The following is a 22,067-nucleotide window of genomic DNA, read 5'->3' as shown; positions in this document are numbered from 1 at the left end:
ATAAGAGTGTTGGTACTAATATACTTTCATACATTCCCTTCTTTGCCTCCATAGATAACGTTTTTTGACTCCACATATACCTCAACGCACCACTCACCTTTTTTCCCTCATCAATTCTATGATTAACCTCATCCTTCATAAATCCATCCGCCGACACGTCAACTCCCAAGTATCTGAAAATATTCACTTCTTCCATACTCCTCCCCAATTTGATATCCAATTTTTCTTTATCTAAATAATTTGATACCCTCATCACCTTACTCTTTTCTATGTTCACTTTCAACTTTCTACCTTTACACACATTCTCAAACTCATCCACTAACCTTTGCAATTTTTCTTTAGAATCTCCCATAAGCACAGTATCATCAGCAAAAAGTAACTGTGTCAATTCCCATTTTGAATTTGATTCCCCAAAATTTAATCCCACCCCTCTCCTGAACACCCTAGCATTTACTTCCTTTACAACCCCATCTATAAATATATTAAACAACCATGGTGACATTACAAATCCCTGTCTAAGACCTACTTTTACCGGGAAGTAGTCTCCCTCTCTTCTACACACCCTAACCTGAGCCTCACTATCCTCATAAAAACTCTTTACAGCATTTAATAACTTAACACCTATTCCATATACTTGCAACATGTGCCACATTGCTCCTCTATCCACTCTATCATATGCCTTTTCTAAATCCATAAATGCAATAAAAACTTCCCTACCTTTATCTAAATACTGTTCACATATATGCTTCAATGTAAACTCTTGATCTACACATCCCCTACCCACTCTGAAACCTCCTTGCTCATCCGCAATCCTACATTCTGTCTTACCTCTAATTCTTTCAATTATAACCCTACCGTACACTTTTCCTGGTATTGTACTCAGTAAACTTATTCCTCTATAATTTTTACAATCTTTTGTCCCCTTTCCCTTTATATAAAGGGACTATACATGCTCTTTGCCAATCCCTAGGTACCTTCCCCTCTTTCATACATTTATTAAACAAAAGTACCAACCACTCCAACACTATATCCTCCCCTGCTTTTAACATTTCTGTCATGATCCCATAAGTTCCAGCTGCTTTACCCCCTTTCATTCTACGTGTGGTGAAAGTGTTGAATGATGATGAAAGTATTTTCTTTTTGGGGATTTTCAATGCCTCACGTACCTCCCCCACACTTACATTCTGCTCTTCTTCACTCCTAAAAGATGGTATACCTCCCTGACCAGTGCATGAAATTACCGCCTCTCTTTCTTCCTCAACATTTAAAAGTTCCTCAAAATATTCTCGCCATCTACCTAATACCTCCATCTCCCCATCTACTAACTCCCCTACTCTGTTTTTAACTGACAAATCCATACTTTCCCTAGGCTTTCTTAACTTGTTTAACTCAAAATTTTTTTCTTATTTTCATCAAAATTTCTTGACAGTGCCTCTCCCACTCTATCATCTGCTCTCCTTTTGCACTCTCTCACCACTCTCTTCACCTTTCTTTTACTCTCCATATACTCTGCTCTTCTTATAACACTTCTGCTTTGTAAAAACCTCTCATAAGCTACCTTTTTCTCTTTTATCACACCCTTTACTTCATCATTCCACCAATCACTCCTCTTTCCTCCTGCCCCCACCCTCCTATAACCACAAACTTCTGCCCCACATTCTAATACTGCATTTTTAAAACTATTCCAACCCTCTTCAACCCCCCCCCCCCCCCACTACTCATCTTTGCACTAGCCCACCTTTCTGCCAATAGTCGCTTATATCTCACCCGAATTTCCTCCTCCCTTAGTTTATACACTTTCACCTCCCACTTGCTTGTTGTTGCCCACTTTAGCATTGAAATCCCCAACCACCATTACTCTCACACTTGATTCAAAACTCCCCATGCATTCACTCAACATTTCCCAAAATCTCTCTCTCTCCTCTACACTTCTCCCTTCTCCAGGTGCATACACGCTTATTATAACCCACTTTTCACATCCAATCTTTATTTTACTCCACATAATCCTTGAATTAATACATTTATAGTCCCTCTTTTCCTGCCATAGCTTATCCTTCAACATTATTGCTACTCCTTCTTTAGCTCTAACTCTATTTGAAACCCCTGACCTAATCCCATTTATTCCTCTCCATTGAAACTCTCCCACCCCCTTCAGCTTTGTTTCACTTAAAGCCAGTACATCCAGCTTCTTCTCATTCATAACATCCACAATCATCTCTTTCTTATCATTTGCACAACATCCACGCACATTCAGACTTCCCACTTTGACAATTTTCTTCTTCTTATTCTTTTTAGTAATCTTTACAGGAAAAGGGGTTACTAGCCCATTGTTCCCGGCATTTTAGTTGACTTTTACAACACGCATGGCTTACGGAGGAAAGATTCTTATTCCACTTCCCCATGGATATAAAAGGAAAAGTAATAAGACCAAGAACTATTAAGATAAAATCAAAGAAAACTCAGATGAGTGTGTATAAATAAATGTGTACATGTATGTGTAGTGTGACCTAAGTGTAAGTACCATCATTATTATTATTATTATTTTCACATGAAATCACTAAATGCATTTCAGCAAAACTCCATTGTATGTTAATGAAGTGTATAATACAGACATTACCAAACACTTCAATATCTTGAAAGCCGCATTGTTTGACTGTTTATCCCACAGAATGGATGACAGTGTAAATACTTTCAAGACTTTCATTGTTTGACTGTTTATCCCACAGGATGGATGACAGTGTAGATACATTCAAGACTTTCATTGTTTGACTGTTTATCCCACAGGATGGACGACAGTGTAAATACTTTCAAGACTTTCATTGTTTGACTGTTTATCCCACAGGATGGATGACAGTGTAGATATTTTCAAGACTTTCATTGTTTCACTGTTTATCCCACAGGATGGATGACGGTGTACCACTTTCACCAACAAGCCACAAGAGCATCCCTCCATCCTCTGCTGTCAATTCTCATCTACTAATCCGTGGGTCACAGCTCAACTTATCTATCAACACTGACGACCTGTCACAGGAGGAAGTGAAAAAGAGCAAGTACGTTATCCTGCAAATAATATTTGTACATTTTACTTTAAATATCACACTTTGAAATAGCTCTATTTTACGTAATTGATTTCATAGTGAAAATTATAGTATAGCAAGTACTGCCCAAGTTAAAGGAGACATAACGAACTCTAACACCGATATACACTTAAGTTTTCTGATGGGATGTGATATGCAGTTACAATTTAAATTCTGAAGGGAGTTTCTTTCAGTGTATATACACTGAAAGCAGTGAATACACACTGAGAGCAGTGTTGCATATACTTTGAGAATTATATGTCTGAATATATGGTATAGAGGAGACCCATAGTTGAATCCCTAATTTTAGGATTAAATTATTTTTGTATGTTGTGTAAGATAATTGCAGTTTTAGTGGCCCTTATTCAAGCAGTAGATTTTAAACCTAACAAACAAACCGATGTGATATTAATTAAATTTCATAATTGGGCACAGTACCCCACTAAGCTGTTGTAAACTAAGTACAGTACAGTATTCTAATGAGCTATGTAAAAAAAGCATTTTAGAATATATGAATAGATGTATATCTTTTCATAGGTAGTAGGTTGGTAGACAGCAACCACCCAGGGAGGTACTACCATCCTGCCAAGTGAGTGTAAAATGAAAGCCTGTAATTATTTTACATGATGGTAGGATTGCTGGTGTCCTTTTTTCTGTCTCATAAACATGCAAGATTTCAGGTACGTCTTCCTACTTCTACTTGCACTTAGGTCACACTACCCATACATGTACAAGCATATATATACACACCCCTTTGGGTTTTCTTCTATTTTCTTTCTAGTTCTTGTTCTTGTTTATTTCCTCTTATCTCCATGGGGAAGTGGAACAGAATTCTTCCTTCGTAAGCCATGCGTGTTGTAAGAAGCGACTAAAATGCCGGGAGCAAGGGGCTAGTAACCCCTTCTCCCATATAAATTACTAAATTTAAAAGAGAAACTTTCGTTTTTCTTTTTGGGCCACCCTGCCTCGGTGGGATACGGCCAGTGTGTTGAAAGAAAGATGTATATCTTTTAACCCCTTCTCCTGTATATATTACTAAATTTAAAAGGAGAAACTTTCGTTTGTCCTTTTGGGCCACCCCACCTCAGTGGGATACGGCTGGTGCGTTGAAAGAAGAAAGAAAGAATATATCTTTTGTCTTATACAAATTTGATTCACTTTAATTAATAATCTACTGTACAACTATGAAATAATTACTATCCTACTGTAAAACTATGATATAATCCTTAGTGTTAAGTAGTCTGTAAGCCACTAATGTTAAGTTGGCCCATAATGCCTAGGCATAATAGAGGCCCTCTTTGCATTGCAACCCACTATTGCAAATACAAAATCTCAATGTACTGTTTGCAAAGACATAAAATAAATAAATAAATAAATAAAACATGATAAAAAATTAATAGAGTTCACATGACTCCAGGAAAGGAAAGCCTTTCCAAATGTTTTTATAAGAAGTGTATTCTAATGAATGTGTACTACAGTGTGTGCTAGGTGAGCACTGTGCACCCACCAAAGATGGTAAATTCATTGTAAATATTAAGCTTAATGAATAATTTAATCATAGATCATAATGGGAAACCAATTTTTCTGTCCCCCATTATTAAATATTGCAGCAGTTGTTCAATGTAATAGTACTTGTGCTAGAGTAGAAGGTTTAGCATGGTAGCACAGTGCACACCCTGTGACACTAACCACCATATGCCACTGGTGTACTGTGAGGAAGGTTTTAATTGTCAAACAATTGTGAAGAGTGTTCACTCTGTGATAGAGAGAGTACGGCTGGAGAGGTAATGGCAGAAGTGTCCTTAGACTGGACAGCATCTGCACATTATAGGAAGAAGCTAAGATTCTGGTGAGTGAACTGGATATACAGTGGACCCTTGGTTTTCGTGAGTCTCAGTTTTCGTGAATTTTGGTTATTGGCAACTTATTTCGTCAAAATATAGCCTTGGTTTTCATGATTTCCATTGGATTTCGGATGTCGTACGGGACGTATCCCAGTGGCCCTGTGCACACAAAGCCTCCCACAGACGCATTCAGAGTTAGTGTGACATTGTTTTTCAGCGAGTGAACATTACCCTGAGAGGTAATACGAAACATTTCGTAATAATACATTGTTTTTTGCGCTTGTTTATTGTGTGTGACTGCTAAATAAGCCACGATGGGCCCAAAGAAAGCTGCTAGTACCAGCCCTTTGATAAAGAGGGTGAGAAATATGATAGAATTCAAGAAAGAACACACCAGCCAGGTACTTCCCCACACACTAGACAGGTTACTTCCCCACACCAGCCAGGGTACTTCCCCACACACCAGACAGGGTACTTCCCCACACACCAGTTAGGGTACTTCCCCATACACCAGCCAGGGTACTTCTCCACACACCAGCCAGAGTACTTCCCCACACACCAGCCAGGGTACTTCCCACACACACCTGACAACCCTATGCCTGTTGTGGAATCCATTGTAGCTTTGGGGAAGTCCATGGGGTTGGATGTGAGTGCCAGGATGTGGAAGAGTTGGTGGACGACTACATTGAAGAGCTAACCACTGAAGAGCTGCAAGACCTTCAACTGGAACAGCAACAGACCACAACTGAGGAAATTGCTTCAGAGGAGGAAGAAGAGAAAGGGAAGAAGGTGCCTTCTTCAGTGATTAAGTACATTTGTGCAAAGTGGAATGAGTTGCAAAATTTTGTGGAAAAATGTCATTCTAACAAAGCTGTTGCTGGCTGTGTCTGCAACATGTTCTATGACAATGCGCTGTCCCATTTTAGGCAAATCTTAGAGATGCCAGAAACACAGCTCTCTGGAAAATTTTTTTGTGTGACAGGGGTCCAGTGACTCTCAAGCTGGTCCTAGTGCCAGTAAAAACAAAGAAGGGAAGTAACCCCTGATAAGGACTTGGTACCTGAAGTCTTTATGGATGGAGATTCCCCTTCCAAACACTAATCAGTCCTCCCTCTCCCCTCCTCCCTGTCTTCCATACACCAACAAGTCTTCAATAAAGGTAAGTGTGATGTTATTGCTTTATATTGATTTGTCATTCATTTCTGTATATAAATCTCTATTTAATCTCTAAAAAAAATTTTTTTTTGTTAATACTTTTGGGTGTCTGGAATGGATTAATTGAATTTACATTATTTCTTCTGAGGAAAATGGTATTGATTTTCATGAATTTTGGTTTTCGGTAGACTCTTGGTGAAAACCAAGGGTCCACTGTAATGATATTTCAGGCACATGTACTTTTTATGGTACCAGAATGCTGAAGCTTCACCATTTTGTGAGTTTTGACAGAACTTGGCAAAGCTCCTGCATAATTGTACAGTATCAATCATCTTATTCAAGTTTATATTTACAGTATATAAGTATCAATAAACAGGTTAAGAAAGCCTAGGGAACGAGTGGATTTGTCAGTTAAAAACAGAGTAGGGGAGTTAGTAGATAGGGAGCTGGAGGTATTGGGTAGATGGCGGGAATATTTTGAGGAGCTTTCAAATGTCGATGAAGAAAAGGAGGCAGTAATTTTGTGCACTGGCCAGGGAAGTGTAACATCTTTTAGGAATGAAGAAGAGCAGGATGTGAGAGTGGGGGAGGTGCATGAGGCATTATGTAGAATGAAAGGGGGTAAAGCAGCTGGTACTGACGGGATCATGACAGAAATGTTAAAAGCAGGAGGGATATAGTGTTGGAGTGGTTGGTGTTTTTGTTTAATAAATGTGTGAAAGAGGGAGAGGTACCTAGGGATTGGCAGAGAACATGTATAGCTCCTTTATATAATGGGAACGGAGACAAAAGAGATTGTAAAAAATATAGGGGAATAAGTTTACTGAGTATACCAGGTCAAGTGTATGGTTGTGTCATTATTGAAAGAATTAGTGGTAAGATAGAGAGCACTATTGCAGATGAGCAAGGAGGTCCGAGTCGGACTGAAATATTGTCATAAGTTTCTCTCTCCTATGTGCAGGTTGTTTGTACAATGATTATATTAAGGAGAAATGAAACTTATGTAATAACTCCTGAAGAGTATTTTGTATTAACATATTTTTATTTATTTCTTTAGGACTCTTTTGCTGATCATGAGGGAACTGATTCAAACAGAGAGAGATTACGTTAATTCCCTTGAATATATTATTGAGGTAAGTATAATGTTAGCCCTTGAAAAACACTGGGCTAAAATGTAAATTAACTTAAGTTTACAGAATTAGTTTGTAATATATTGTCTTATAATAATGAAATACTGTACAGTAAACCAGGGAGCTAATGGTCCTCAATTTACCATATTTTACTGCGAAAAAGATACTCTGGCGTCGAGGATGACGACGACGAACCCCCACCCCCCTCACATTCTGATTGGCTTAGTTTTGGAAAAAAGATAAACGGTACTTCAGCTTCCAAGATGCTGGGTAAATTTTTGAAACCTGTCTTGGGAAAAGAAATAGTGTCTTTGATGCTGTAAAATATGGTAACTGACTTCAGATCATTTTTAAGCACACTGGCTGTCTCCTACTGAGGCAGAAATATGGGACAAATTATGTGATGACAGAATTGTCCTTTATTCTTAAGCTTATGGCCAAAAAGACTCATCTTTGTCCACCACAGTAACCATTACTGGCAACTTGCTCCCCTTTCCCCTATTAGGCCATTAAATCAAAGGTTTAATATTTTAACTTGCCATTCTGAAAGATATTTCTTTTTCTCTAGAATTACATCCCTGAGTTGATGAGAGAAGACATACCACAAGCTCTCAGGGGCCAACGTAACGTTGTCTTTGGCAATATTGAAAAGATATATGAATTTCACTCCGGATATTTTCTACATGCCCTTGAAGCTTGCGAGATGCGACCTTTTGCAGTGGGCTCGATATTTCTGAGATATGTAAGTACCAGTAATAATATACTTTAAGAAATATTTTCTTCATAAATGAATAGATAGATGAATAAAATGGATTATTATTATTTTATTATTATTATTATTATTATTATTATTATTATTATTATTAATCTGAGAGAGTTAGAGCAAAGGAAGGGGTAGCAGTAATGTTGAATGATCAGTTGTGGAAGGAGAAAAGAGAATATGAATGTGTAAATTCAAGAATTATGTGGATTAAAGTAAAGGTTGGATGCGAGAAGTGGGTTATAATAAGCGTGTATGCACCTGGAGAAGAGAGGAATGCAGAGGAGAGAGAGAGATTTTGGGAGATGTTAAGTGAATGTATAGGAGCCTTTGAACCAAATGAGAGAGTAATTGTGGTAGGGGACATGAATGCTAAAGTAGGAGAAACTTTTAGAGAGGGTGTGGTAGGTAAGTTTGGGGTGCCAGGTGTAAATGATAATGGGAGCCCTTTGATTGAACTTTGTATAGAAAGGGGTTTAGTTATAGGTAATACATATTTTAAGAAAAAGAGGATAAATAAGTATACAAGATATGATGTAGGGCAAAATGACAGTAGTTTGTTGGATTATGTATTGGTAGATAAAAGACTGTTGAGTAGACTTAGGATGTACATGTTTATAGAGGGGCCACAGATACGTCAGATCACTTTCTAGTTGTAGCTACACTGAGAGTAAAAGGTAGATGGGATACAAGGAGAATAGAAGCATCAGGGAAGAGAGAGGTGAAGGTTTATAAACTAAAAGAGGAGGCAGTTAGGGTAAGATATAAACAGCTATTGGAGGATAGATGGGCTAATGAGAGCATAGGCAATGGGGCCGAAGAGGTATGGGGTAGGTTTAAAAATGTAGTGTTAGAGTGTTCAGCAGAAGTTTGTGGTTACAGGAAAGTGGGTGCGGGAGGGAAGAGGAGCGATTGGTGGAATGATGATGTAAAGAGAGTAGTAAGGGAGAAAAAGTTAGCATATGAGAAGTTTTTACAAAGTAGAAGTGATGCAAGGAGGGAAGAGTATATGGAGAAAAAGAGAGAGGTTAAGAGAGTGGTGAAGCAATGTAAAAAGAGAGCAAATGAGAGTGGGTGAGATGTTATCAACAAATTTTGTTGAAAATAAGAAAAAGTTTTGGAGTGAGATTAACAAGTTAAGAAAGCCTAGAGAACAAATGGATTTGCCAGTTAAAAATAGGAGAGGAGAGTTATTAAATGGAGAGTTAGAGGTATTGGGAAGATGGAGGGAATATTTTGAGGAATTGTTAAATGTTGATGAAGATAGGGAAGCTGATTTCGTGTATAGGACAAGGAGGAATAACATCTTGTAGGAGTGAGGAAGAGCCAGTTGTGAGTGTGGGGGAAGTTCGTGAGGCAGTAGGTAAAATGAAAGGGGGTAAGGCAGCCGGGATTGATGGGATAAAGATAGAAATGTTAAAAGCAGGTGGGGATATAGTTTTGGAGTGCTTGGTGCAATTATTTAATAAATGTATGGAAGAGGGTAAGGTACCTAGGGATTGGCAGAGAGCATGCATAGTTCCTTTGTATAAAGGCAAAGGGGATAAAAGAGAGTGCAAAAATTATAGGGGGATAAGTCTGCTGAGTATACCTGGTAAAGTGTATGGTAGAGTTATTATTGAAAGAATTAAGAGTAAGACGGAGAATAGGATAGCAGATGAACAAGGAGGCTTTAGGAAAGGTAGGGGGTGTGTGGACCAGGTGTTTACAGTGAAACATATAAGTGAACAGTATTTAGATAAGGCTAAAGAGGTCTTTGTGGCATTTATGGATTTGGAAAAGGCATATGACAGGGTGGATAGGGGGGCAGTGTGGCAGATGTTGCAAGTGTATGGTGTAGGAGGTAGGTTACTGAAAGCAGTGAAGAGTTTTTACGAGGATAGTGAGGCTCAAGTTAGAGTATGTAGGAAAGAGGGAAATTATTTCCCAGTAAAAGTAGGCCTTAGACAAGGATGTGTGATGTCACCGTGGTTGTTTAATATATTTATAGATGGGGTTGTAAGAGAAGTAATGCGAGGGTCTTGGCAAGAGGCGTGGAGTTAAAAGATAAAGAATCACACATAAAGTGGGAGTTGTCACAGCTGCTCTTTGCTGATGACACTGTGCTCTTGGGAGATTCTGAAGAGAAGTTGCAGAGATTGGTGGATGAATTTGGTAGGGTGTGCAAAAGAAGAAAATTAAAGGTGAATACAGGAAAGAGTAAGGTTATGAGGATAACAAAAAGATTAGGTGATGAAAGATTGAATATCAGATTGGAGGGAGAGAGTATGGAGGAGGTAAATGTATTCAGATATTTGGGAGTGGACGTGTCAGCGGATGGGTCTATGAAAGATGAGGTGAATCATAGAATTGATGAGGGGAAAAGAGTGAGTGGTGCACTTAGGAGTCTGTGGAGACAAAGAACTTTGTTCTTGGAGGCAAAGAATGGAATGTATGAGAGTATAGTTTTACCAACGCTCTTATATGGGTGTGAAGCATGGGTGATGAATGTTGCAGCGAGGAGAAGGCTGGAGGCAGTGGAGATGTCATGTCTGAGGGCAATGTGTGGTGTGAATATAATGCAGAGAATTCGTAGTTTGGAAGTTAGGAGGAGGTGCGGGATTACCAAAACTGTTGTCCAGAGGGCTGAGGAAGGGTTGTTGAGGTGGTTCAGACATGTAGAGAGAATGGAGCGAAACAGAATGACTTCAAGAGTGTATCAGTCTGTAGTGGAAGGAAGGCGGGGTAGGTGTCGGCCTAGGAAAGGTTGGAGAGAGGGGGTAAAGGAGGTTTTGTGTGCGAGGGGCTTGGACTTCCAACAGGCATGCGTGAGCGTGTTTGATAGGAGTGAATGGAGACAAATGGTTTTTAATACTTGACGTGCTGTTGGAGTGTGAGCAAAGTAACATTTATGAAGGGGTTCAGGGAAACCGGCAGGCCGGACTTGAGTCCTGGAGATGGGAAGTACAGTGCCTGCACTCTGAAGGAGGGGTGTTAATGTTGCAGTTTAAAAACTGTAGTGTAAAGCACCCTTCTGGCAAGACAGTGATGGAGTGAATGATGGTGAAAGTTTTTCTTTTTCGGGCCACCCTGCCTTGGTGGGGATCGGCCAGTGTGATAATAATAAAAAAAAAAAATAAAAAAAAAATTATTATTATTATTATTATGTCTAAGGGCAATGTGTGGTGTAAATATTATGCAGAAAATTCGGAGTGTGGAAATTAGGAGAAGGTGTGGAGTTAATAAAAGCATTAGTCAGAGGGCAGAAGAGGGGTTGTTGAGGTGGTTTGGTCAATTAGAGAGAATGGATCAAAGTAGAATGACATGGAAAGCATATAAATCTATAGGGGAAGGAAGGAGGGGTAGGGGTCGTCCTCGAAAGGGTTGGAAAGAGGGGGTAAAGGAGGTTTTGTGGGCGAGGGGCTTGGACTTCCAGCAAGCGTGCATGAGCGTGTTAGATAGGAGTGAATGGAGACGAATGATACTTGGGACCTGACGATCTGTTGGAGTGTGAGCAGGGTAATATTTAGTGAAGGGATTCAGGGAAACCGGTTATTTTAATATAGTCGGACTTGAGTCCTGGAAATGGGAAGTACAATGCCTGCACTTTAAAGGAGGGGTTTGGGATATTGGCAGTTTGGAGGGATATATTGTGTATCTTTATACGTATATGCTTCTAAACTGTTGTATTCTGAGCACCTCTGCAAAAGCAGTGATAATGTGTGAGTGTGGTGAAAGTGTTGAATGATGATGAAAGTATTTTCTTTTTGGGGATTTTCTTTCTTTTTTGGGTCACCCTGCCTCGGTGGGAGACGGCCGACTTGTTGAAAAAAAAAAATTATTATTATTATTATTATTATTATTATTGTTATTATTATTATTATTATTATTATTGCTGCTGTTGTTATTATGTTCAGACAGGAGTTACTGTAGGTTACAGAGTACTTTTTTTTTTTAAACATACCAGTCATCTCCCATCGAGGCAGGATGACCTGAAAAAGAAAAAAACTACAGTAACAGAATACTGTACCTCCTTTTGTAAGGATACAGTATATACATAGGCTTTCCTTGAAGAATAATGACCTTAAGGTGCATAAATATTTATTTGTCATTATTTTTTTTAACTTTCAGGAGAGTCAGTTTTACCTGTATGCTCTCTACAACAAGAACAAGCCAAAGTCAGATTCACTAATGTCAGAGTACGGGTCTGCTTTCTTTCGGAAGAAACAGCTGGAGCTGGAGGACAGGATGGACCTTGCCTCGTACTTGTTAAAACCTGTACAACGTATGGGAAAGTATGCTCTAATTCTTAAACAGGTAAGTTACATGAACAGTGATCATCTGTGAATTATAAAAAGGGACTTGATTGAATTATAATCCATTTTATATAATGGGGGTAAAAGAGGTTTTGTGGGCGAGGGGCTTGGACTTCCAGCAAGCATGCGTGAGCATGTTAGATAGGAGTGAATGGAGACGAATGGTATTTGGGACCTGACGAGCTGTTGGAGTGTGACCAGGGTAATATTTAGTGAAGGGATTCAGGGAAACCGGTTATTTTTATATAGCTGGACTTGAGTACTGAAAATGGGAAGTACAATGCCTGCACTTTAAAGGAGGGGTTTGGGATATTGGCAGTTTGGAGAGATATGTTGTGTATCTTTTTATGTATATGCTTCTAAACTGTTGTGTTCTGGGCACCTCTGCAAAAACATTGATTATGTATGAGTGAGATGAAAGTATTTTCTTTTTGGAGATTTTTTCTTTTTGAGCCACCCTGCCTCGGTGGGAGATGGCAACTTGTTAAAAAAAAAAAATCTTACCAAGGCAGGTTGACTTAAAAAGGAAAACGAAAGTTTTCTTTTTAGGTCAATAGAAGTTTTTCTTTTCACGTTTAGTAATTTATACAAGCGAAGGGGTTACTAGGGTCTTGTTCCCAGCATTTTAGTTGCCTCTTACAACACACATGGCTTATGGAGGAAGGATTTTTCTGTACTGGATTTTTTTCAGTGTTGTACAGTCCATAACAATGTACTTTGAAGTTTATACTTCAATTTTATTCCTGCACAGTTGTTAGGTGTTCTGTATATTTTCCATCTACCATCTTAGGACATTTCAGTGTAAATTTTTTCATCTGACACCAAGTCTCAGAGTATCTGTTGTCGATGATGCTGTGAATAACGCTGTAATCTATTTTTCTCGCATCCTACAGTTGCTGAAGGAATGTGGCCGTGGAGAGGAAAACTATGATGATCTCCTGGGGGCCCAGGAGATGGTTCAGTTTCAGCTGCGTCATGGCAACGACCTCCTTGCTATGGACTCCTTGAGGGATTGTGATGTATGTTGTATTACCCGTCATGTCTTGCAGCTGTGGTTAAAATTATTCATATCTCTGCTTCTGTTGTACATGTAAAGGACTTACTTTATAAAGTAAACCCTTGATATCAAGGACCTACTTTGTGAATTATACCCTTTATATCAAGGACTATAAATTAGGTCCTTGATATCAAGGACCTATTTTATAAAGTAGATCTTGATAGCAAGGACCTACTTTATAAGAGACCTTTGATATCAAAGGGCTTACATATAGACCTTGATATCAAAGAACATACTTTATAAAATCCCTTGATATCAGGAATCTACTTTATATAGTCCCTTGATATCAAGGACCTGCTTATAATGAACTTTTGAGATAATGGGAAATATCTGCTGTGTAAATTATTTATTACTATATTAGATATATAGTAAAGTATATAAGATTTTTTTTTGTTATTTTTAATACTATTCTGATTCAACAGACACTTGAACAATTATCCCCCCCTCCCCATATTAGTACATTATATGGAGGGTTCACTGTAACTAATCGACACTTCTGTAAGTGAGGCTTGAACTTGTCCATAATACTCTGCATAACTATGAGCTTTCAGCATCGCACTGAAGTGTCTTTCATTTCTGTACAAAACAATTTATCATGTTGAAATAAACTTGTATTGCAGTGTATTGAATATGTAAAATTATTATTGTAATCATGCATTGCAGGTGAACCTGAAGGAACAAGGTAGATTGTTGAGGCAAGGAGAGTTTGTGGTGTGGGAAGGCAGCAGAGCCAAGAAGTCAGTCAGACACGTCTTCTTGTTTGAAGATCTCATTCTCTTTAGCAAGGCAAGACGAGACCCCGAGAAGAAGGTACGAATGGTCAGCTACGTTACTCAATTTCTATTATTTTTTCACTTTCAAATAAAAGTACGGTAGATTTCTCTTGTCAACTGGATTTAGATCTAGATGTAGATCTCCTTTTCACTTTCAGAAATTATATTGTACATATCTCAAACTCTAGGAAGACATTAAACAGTGCACACTACTGGAAATGTACTTAATACTTAGTGGCAAAAAAAGATTTGAAATCTTAAAGATATTATTTATATTTATTGCAAATTTTTTATTCGTAGTTTTCTCACCTATAAAGTGCAGGTTCTTCTTGACAAACAATTTTTCAGCTTATGATATTTTGACTTCATGATGGTGCAAAGGCAATTACTTTGGAGATGAAACTTAAAATAATTACCCAACATAAAATCAGCAAGTCCATAACTTGTATTCATTCATTTACTCTTACTGGTATTTAGCTACAGTAATTATTTATTTATATACTTATTCAGTAACAGTAGCTATTTATTTATTTATTATATCCTATGCATATAAACTTACGATATTTTTGAGTTATGATGGGTTCATCAGAATGTAACCCCATAAGAGAATGAAACTTATGAGGAAATGGTATGGTGATACCGACAAGATGTGGAAAAAGACACTTATGTACAGTTCAGGACATTTATTAGAGGAAACGTTTCGTGATGAGTGGCTTCTTCTGAAGAAGCCACTCGTCACGAAACGTTTCCTCTAATAAATGTCCTGAACTGTACATAAGTGTCTTTTTCCACAATGAAACTTATGATGACGTTTCGGTTCAACTTAGATTATCAACTAGTCACACTGTTTTGTGCCTTTTATTCTCTATATTGTATTATATGTGGTCATTTAGAGAGAATGGATCAAAGTAGAATGACATGGAAAGCATATAAATCTATAGGGGAAGGAAAGAGGGGTAGGGGTCGTCCTCGAAAGGGTTGGAAAGAGGGGTAGGGGTCGTCCTCGAAAGGGTTGGAAAGAGGGGGTAAAGGAGGTTTTGTGGGCGAGGGGCTTGGACTTCCAGCAAGCGTGCATGAGCATGTTAGATAGGAGTGAATGGAGACGAATGATACTTGGGACCTGACGATCTGTTGGAGTGTGAGCAGGGTAATATTTAGTGAAGGGATTCAGGGAAACCGGTTATTTTCATATAGTCGGACTTGAGTCCTGGAAATGGGAAGTACAATGCCTGCACTTTAAAGGAGGGGTTTGGGATATTGGCAGTTTGGAGGGATATGTTGTGTATCTTTATACGTATATGCTTCTAAACTGTTGTATTCTGAGCACCTCTGCAAAAGCAATGATAATGTGTGAGTGTGGTGAAAGTGTTGAATGATGATGAAAGTATTTTCTTTTTGGGGATTTTCTTTCTTTTTTGGGTCACCCTGCCTCGGTGGGAGATGACCGACTTGTTGAAAAAAAAAAAAAATTCCTTTATACAAACGAACTATGCATGCTCTCTGCCAATCCCTAGGTACCTTACCCTCTTCCATACATTAACATTAACACCCCTCCTTCAGAGTACAGGCACTGTACTTCCCATCTCCAGGACTCAAGTCCAGCCTGCCGGTTTCCCTGAATCCCTTCATAAATGAGTGTGAGCAAAGTAACATTTATGAAGGGATTCAGGGAAACTGGCAGGCCGGACTTGAGTCCTGGAGATGGGAAGTACAGTGCCTGCACTCTGAAGGAGAGGTGTTAATGTTGCAGTTCAAAAACTGTAGTGTAAAGCACCCTTCTGGCAAGACAGTGATGGAGTGAATGATGGTGAAAGTTTTTCTTTTTTGGGCCACCCTGCCTTGGTGGGAATCGGCCAGTGTGTTAATAAATAAAAATAAAAATGGCAGTCCTGGAGACAGTAGACTGATCATCTTCCTCTGACTACCTCTCTACTTCCTCCAGGATTGTAATTTATCTCTTGAAAGAAAATATTTTTTTGCTGTACAGTACTTTATAAGGTAGACCCTTAATATCAAAAACCTGCTTATAACAAACTTTTGCAGTAATGGACAAATCTACTGGGTAAATCATTCATTACTATCTTGCTAATTTTTAATATTATTTCCAGACACTTGAACAATCCCCCATATTTTGTTAATTTTGTTTCTAAATTCACATTATTAATGCCTCAGATTTGTCATATTGGCTAACATAAAAGTGAAAAAGGCATATTTAAATTATGCTCCTGTTTCTTATGTGAAGAAGGTCTAGTTAAGAATTAAAGTCTAAGAATGTTGACCATAATACAAATATATAAGATGCTAGAGGCAGTGGCAGTACATTTAACAGCAAAATCCAGTGGACCCCCGGTTTACGATCAGCTCCCTATGTGACCAATTATGTAAGTGTATTTATGTAAGTGCGTTTGTATGTGTATGTTTGGGGGTCTGAAATGGGCTAATCTAATTCACAATATTCCTTATGGGAACAAATTCGGTCAGTACTGGCACCTGAACATACTTCTAGAATGAAATAATATCGTAAACCGGGGGTCCACTGTATAGTGTAAATGTTATACAGAGAATTTGGACCATAGAAATTAAAAGACTGTGGGGGAGGGGGTTATTGAAGGTATGATTGAGAAGGCTGAAGAGTTGTTGAGGTGATTTGGACATTTAGAAAGGATGAAGCAGAATAAGATGGACAAAAGGGTGTATAAAACTGGGTTTGAGGGAGGGGGTAAAGTAGGTTTTGAGTGCTAGGGGCTTCAGCATCCAGCATGCTTTTGTGATCGTTAAACTGGATTGATTAGAGACAAATGGTTATTATGGCTTGACATGCTGTGAGTGTGAGCAAAGTAACGTTCGGAATTCAGGAAAACTGGTTAGCTGGACTTGAATCAGGGAGGTGGGAAGTACAGTGCCTGCACCCAGAAGCAAAGGTGGGAATGTTGCAGTTCAGAGGATTTTTTAAATTATGTCTGCTCATTTCTGGCAGGACAGCTATTGAATGAATGAGGGTAAATGTGATTCCTATTTTGGGTCATCTTACTTTGGTGGGAGATGGCAAGTATGTTGAAAATATTGTACAGTAGTATGAATATTATTTAAATTTTTTGATTGTAACATTATTTTATAATTTCAACTTTCAGACACTGGATATATTTCAGTATAAACATAGTATGAAAATGACTGACATTGGCTTGACAGAACAAGTCAGTGTTAGCACAACTAAATTTGAAATTTGGTTCCGCAAGAGGAAGCCATCGGACACTTACCTTCTTCAAGCTGCCAATGCTGAGATGAAAGAAGCTTGGACAGAGGAAATATCCAAATTACTGTGGCGCCAGGCACTCCGTAATAGAACAATGAGGCTGCACGAGATGTCATCTATGGGCATAGGTAACAAGCCATGTTTGGATATACGACCAAGTGAAGATCAGATCAGTGACAGATCTATCAGCATCAATCAGTTGAATAAAGGTTTGTGTTAAATCACAGATATAGAAATGAACCAGGCAACAGGTGGGGGTTTGAACATATGACAAGTGAGTCCTAATACACTGGCCTGGAGTTTTAGGATGTCTCATGGGTTCAAACCTCACTTGTTCCATGTTTTTTTGCAGTTGTGTTATTACGATTTTGTGAGTCAAGATACTGAAATGAAATTTCTTTATTAGAGTTGCTTATGCTGTTTTCTTGTTGTAAGGTAAGTGGACACAGATGCAACTAAATTGATATTTTATTATGGTAACAGCTTGACAAAGCTCCTAGATAGTGAAACGTTACCACAGTAAATTGCCACCTTAGTTGCATCTGTATTCACTTACCTAACATTTTGTTGGTAATTCTATCATTATTACCATTTTATTGTTAAAGTGTTCTTAGAATTTCAGCCACGTATAGACATCTACTGGTGGCTATTTTCAATACACCTCATGAATACACTTATTTTTCTCCAAATATTTTATCGACCTATGCTTTGCAGCACCTCGTCTTCGAACTGGTTCAACCTCCACTGTTGGCGACTTAAATGGTGGCGTGGGGAAGAGACCACACTCCATAATTTCAGTTAGTTCCTCCTCAGCTTCCTCATCCGCCTCATCTGCATCTTCAACGCATTCGTCAGCTGTTTGTCCAACATACGTTGGGGCTCTCAACCTGGGGTTTGAGGCCGGAGATTCCCCCCGAGCCCTCCATCGCTCTGTGACGCGTACCAGCCAGTGTTCCGCAGGTAAAGTTAATAATAATAATAATAATACTAATCTTTATTTCTACAAGTACATGTACAAGATATACAGTCCTAACTGACATCAATGACATACTACTGTATAGAAAGCCCCTTGTTATGCAGAGCATCTTGGGATTGCATCCCTGGGATGCGATCCACACCAGTCGACTAACACCCAAGTACCTATTTTACTGATAGGTGAACATGGACAACAGGTACTTTAAACACATCCTAATGTTTCCACCTGTATCAGGGATCGACCCCTGGACCTTGATGTGTGAGCTGAATGTGCTAGCAGTCAAGCTACAGGACACTGTATGGGACTTTATGAAACGTTACAATACAATACACTTTATTTCTTTTCTGCAGTTTACAATATGTAGTGTACATGTAATAAAATATTGTTAAGCACAAGAGAAAGCTACTAGCATGCAGTTTCATTACAGTGATATTCATGCTTGGTTACATAATTTTTCAAAATACAATATAAAATTTATCTTCATATTTATTTTCTTTATTATGCCAAGAATAATAATAATATACAGTATTGATGTAAAATATTAAAGTACAGTAATTAATATAAGGAATATAAGGTAATATATTAATATATAATATATTAATATAATAATATATTAGCGGTTTGGAGGGATATATTGTGTATCTTTATACATATATGCTTCTAAACTGTTGTATTCTGAGCACCTCTGCAAAAACAGTGATAATGTGTGAGTGTGGTGAAAGTGTTGAATGATGATGAAAATATTTTATTTTTGGGGATTTTCTTTCTTTTTTGGGTCACCCTGCCTCGGTGGGAGATGGCCAACTTGTTGAAAAAAAAAAATAGCTATATACAATATTTTTGTCTTTAAACTCTGTATTTTTTCAGGCATCATGTATACACTGCTATACATGGAAATACAATGTATGAAAACAAATATTTTTATTTTACAAAAGGTTATGTTTGTTAAAGTAATATACAGTAAATGAAAAGAAAAGAAGGTATTTACAGGGAAGGACACAATGCCTCATATATTATGTTCATGGGCAGGGGTTGAGTCCATAGGATGAATATCAGTGATATTATATTGTGACAGGTATGCTAATAGGAAGCGATATGCAGTTTATGGCACTTTGTTTACCCGGACCAGGAGTCCAGCAGTGGACTTCTCATCAGTTCCACAAGTGGATATTTTATCTACCAGTACCTAATGAATGAAACATCATCCCAGCAAAATGCCATAAGTTGCTCATTGTGTCCATAGAAATCATACAGCACCTAGAAACTAGGAAGAAATTAGTTTGATCCAAATGAAGGAAAAGTAAGCTACACTTTTCTAGGATCAGTAGCCCTTTATTAGTATCAAAGGAATTGTCTTAGATTTTTTTTTTTTTTTTCAACAAGTCGGCCATCTCCCACCGAGGCAGGATGACCCAAAAAGAAAGAAAATCCCCAAAAAGAAAATACTTTCATCATCATTCAACACTTTCACCTCACTCACACATAATCACTGTCAAGACCAGATATTGTCGAGATTTTTTTTTTTTTCCAACAAACCGGCCGTTTCCCACAGGCAGGGTCTCCCAAAAAGAAAAACGAAAGTTTCTCTTTTTAACTTTAGTAATGTATACAGGACAAGGGGTTACTAACCCCTTGCTCCTGACATTTTAGTTGCCTCTTACGACACGCATGGCTTACAGAGGAAGAATTCTGTTCCACTTCCCCATGGAGAATATTGTCAAGTTATTAAATATAATTTAGGGGAAGCATATGTGAGATGGAATTTCACAGCTGTAAAATGTGCCTAGATGTACAAAGCACTCTATGGGGAAGTGGAACAAAATTCTTCCCCCATAAGCCATGCATGTCATAAGAAGTGACTAAAATACCCCTTCTCCTGCATAAATTACTAAATTTTAAAGGAGAAACTTTCGTTTTTCTTTTAAGGTCACCCTCCCATGGTGGGATATGGCTAGTTTGTTGAAAAAAAATGTACAAAAGCATTATAATGTTTTAATGTTGATTTATAGTTTTGTAAATTCTTGTCTTTCAGAGAGTGGGATTCTTGCTGACATGTACTCAGGTGGTGATGATGATTCTCAGTCTCATCGGAGGGTTGAGAGGTCCAATTCCACCGTGACTACCGTCTCTGTTGATTCTGCTCTTTCTCCAGCTTCGTCTGTTTCACCTACTTCACCGGTCTCTCCTGTCTCACCTCTTGCACCTTCCCTCATCGCAGTGCCACCTACAAGAGCCACAGATGTTATCTATGAAGCACCATCTGTCACACCCACTTCAAAGGACTCTTCGGCAAAAACACTGCTCACTACTGAGGTATCTTAATATGTTATGTTATTTATATTGTTAAATGATCAGTTATGGAAGGAGAAAAGAGAATATGAATGTGTAAATTCAAGAATTATGTGGATTAAAGTAAAGGTTGGATGCGAGAAGTGGGTCATAATAAGCGTGTATGCACCTGGAGAAGAGAGGAATGCAGAGGAGAGAGAGAGATTTTGGGAGATGTTAAGTGAATGTATAGGAGCCTTTGAACCAAGTGAGAGAGTAATTGTGGTAGGGGACTTGAATGCTAAAGTAGGAGAAACTTTTAGAGAGGGTGTGGTAGGTAAGTTTGGGGTGCCAGGTGTAAATGATAATGGGAGCCCTTTGATTGAACTTTGTATAGAAAGGGGTTTAGTTATAGGTAATACATATTTTAAGAAAAAGAGGATAAATAAGTATACACGATATGATGTAGGGCGAAATGACAGTAGTTTGTTGGATTATGTATTGGTAGATAAAAGACTGTTGAGTAGACTTCAGGATGTACATGTTTATAGAGGGGCCACAGATATATCAGATCACTTTCTAGTTGTAGCTACACTGAGAGTAAAAGGTAGATGGGATACAAGGAGAATAGAAGCATCAGGGAAGAGAGAGGTGAAGGTTTATAAACTAAAAGAGGAGGCAGTTAGGGTAAGATATAAACAGCTATTGGAGGATAGATGGGCTAATGAGAGCATAGGCAATGGGGTCGAAGAGGTATGGGGTAGGTTTAAAAATGTAGTGTTAGAGTGTTCAGCAGAAGTTTGTGGTTACAGGAAAGTGGGTGCAGGAGGGAAGAGGAGCGATTGGTGGAATGATGATGTAAAGAGAGTAGTAAGGGAGAAAAAGTTAGCATATGAGAAGTTTTTACAAAGTAGAAGTGATGCAAGGAGGGAAGAGTATATGGAGAAAAAGAGAGAAGTTAAGAGAGTGGTGAAGCAATGTAAAAAGAGAGCAAATGAGAGAGTGGGTGAGATGTTATCAACAAATTTTGTTGAAAATAAGAAAAAGTTTTGGAGTGAGATTAACAAGTTAAGAAAGCCTAGAGAACAAATGGATTTGTCAGTTAAAAATAGGAGAGGAGAGTTATTAAATGGAGAGGTAGAGGTATTGGGAAGATGGAAGGAATATTTTGAGGAATTGTTAAATGTTGATGAAGATAGGGAAGCTGTGATTTCGTGTATAGGGCAAGGAGGAATAACATCTTGTAGGAGTGAGGAAGAGCCAGTTGTGAGTGTGGGGGAAGTTCGTGAGGCAGTAGGTAAAATGAAAGGGGGTAAGGCAGCCGGGATTGATGGGATAAAGATAGAAATGTTAAAAGCAGGTGGGGATATAGTTTTGGAGTGGTTGGTGCAATTATTTAATAAATGTATGGAAGAGGGTAAGGTACCTAGGGATTGGCAGAGAGCATGCATAGTTCCTTTGTATAAAGGCAAAGGGGAT

The 22,067-nt window shown here is 38.4% G+C and overlaps 1 protein-coding gene across 4 annotated transcripts in view; it reads left to right on the top strand.

Moving 5' to 3' along the window:
• The window catches only part of LOC128703789 (uncharacterized), a 662,970-nt gene that overhangs the window by 637,034 nt on the left and 3,869 nt on the right, over positions 1-22,067 (top strand). For all 4 annotated transcript variants that reach the window (XM_070103721.1, XM_070103724.1, XM_070103723.1 and 1 more), the window contains exons 13-21: positions 2,901-3,050; positions 7,134-7,209; positions 7,775-7,948; positions 12,077-12,262; positions 13,155-13,280; positions 13,982-14,128; positions 17,223-17,553; positions 18,059-18,304; positions 20,353-20,633. In XM_070103721.1, coding sequence (XP_069959822.1) covers positions 2,901-3,050; positions 7,134-7,209; positions 7,775-7,948; positions 12,077-12,262; positions 13,155-13,280; positions 13,982-14,128; positions 17,223-17,553; positions 18,059-18,304; positions 20,353-20,633 — 1,717 coding nt within the window. The remainder of the gene's footprint in view (positions 1-2,900; positions 3,051-7,133; positions 7,210-7,774; positions 7,949-12,076; positions 12,263-13,154; positions 13,281-13,981; positions 14,129-17,222; positions 17,554-18,058; positions 18,305-20,352; positions 20,634-22,067) is intronic.

Source organism: Cherax quadricarinatus, chromosome 87 (genome assembly GCF_038502225.1).
Source record: "Cherax quadricarinatus isolate ZL_2023a chromosome 87, ASM3850222v1, whole genome shotgun sequence".
Taxonomy (NCBI): domain Eukaryota; kingdom Metazoa; phylum Arthropoda; class Malacostraca; order Decapoda; family Parastacidae; genus Cherax; species Cherax quadricarinatus.
The sequence above is the reverse complement of the archived record's forward strand: the minus strand, read 5'-3'. Positions and strand labels throughout refer to the sequence as shown.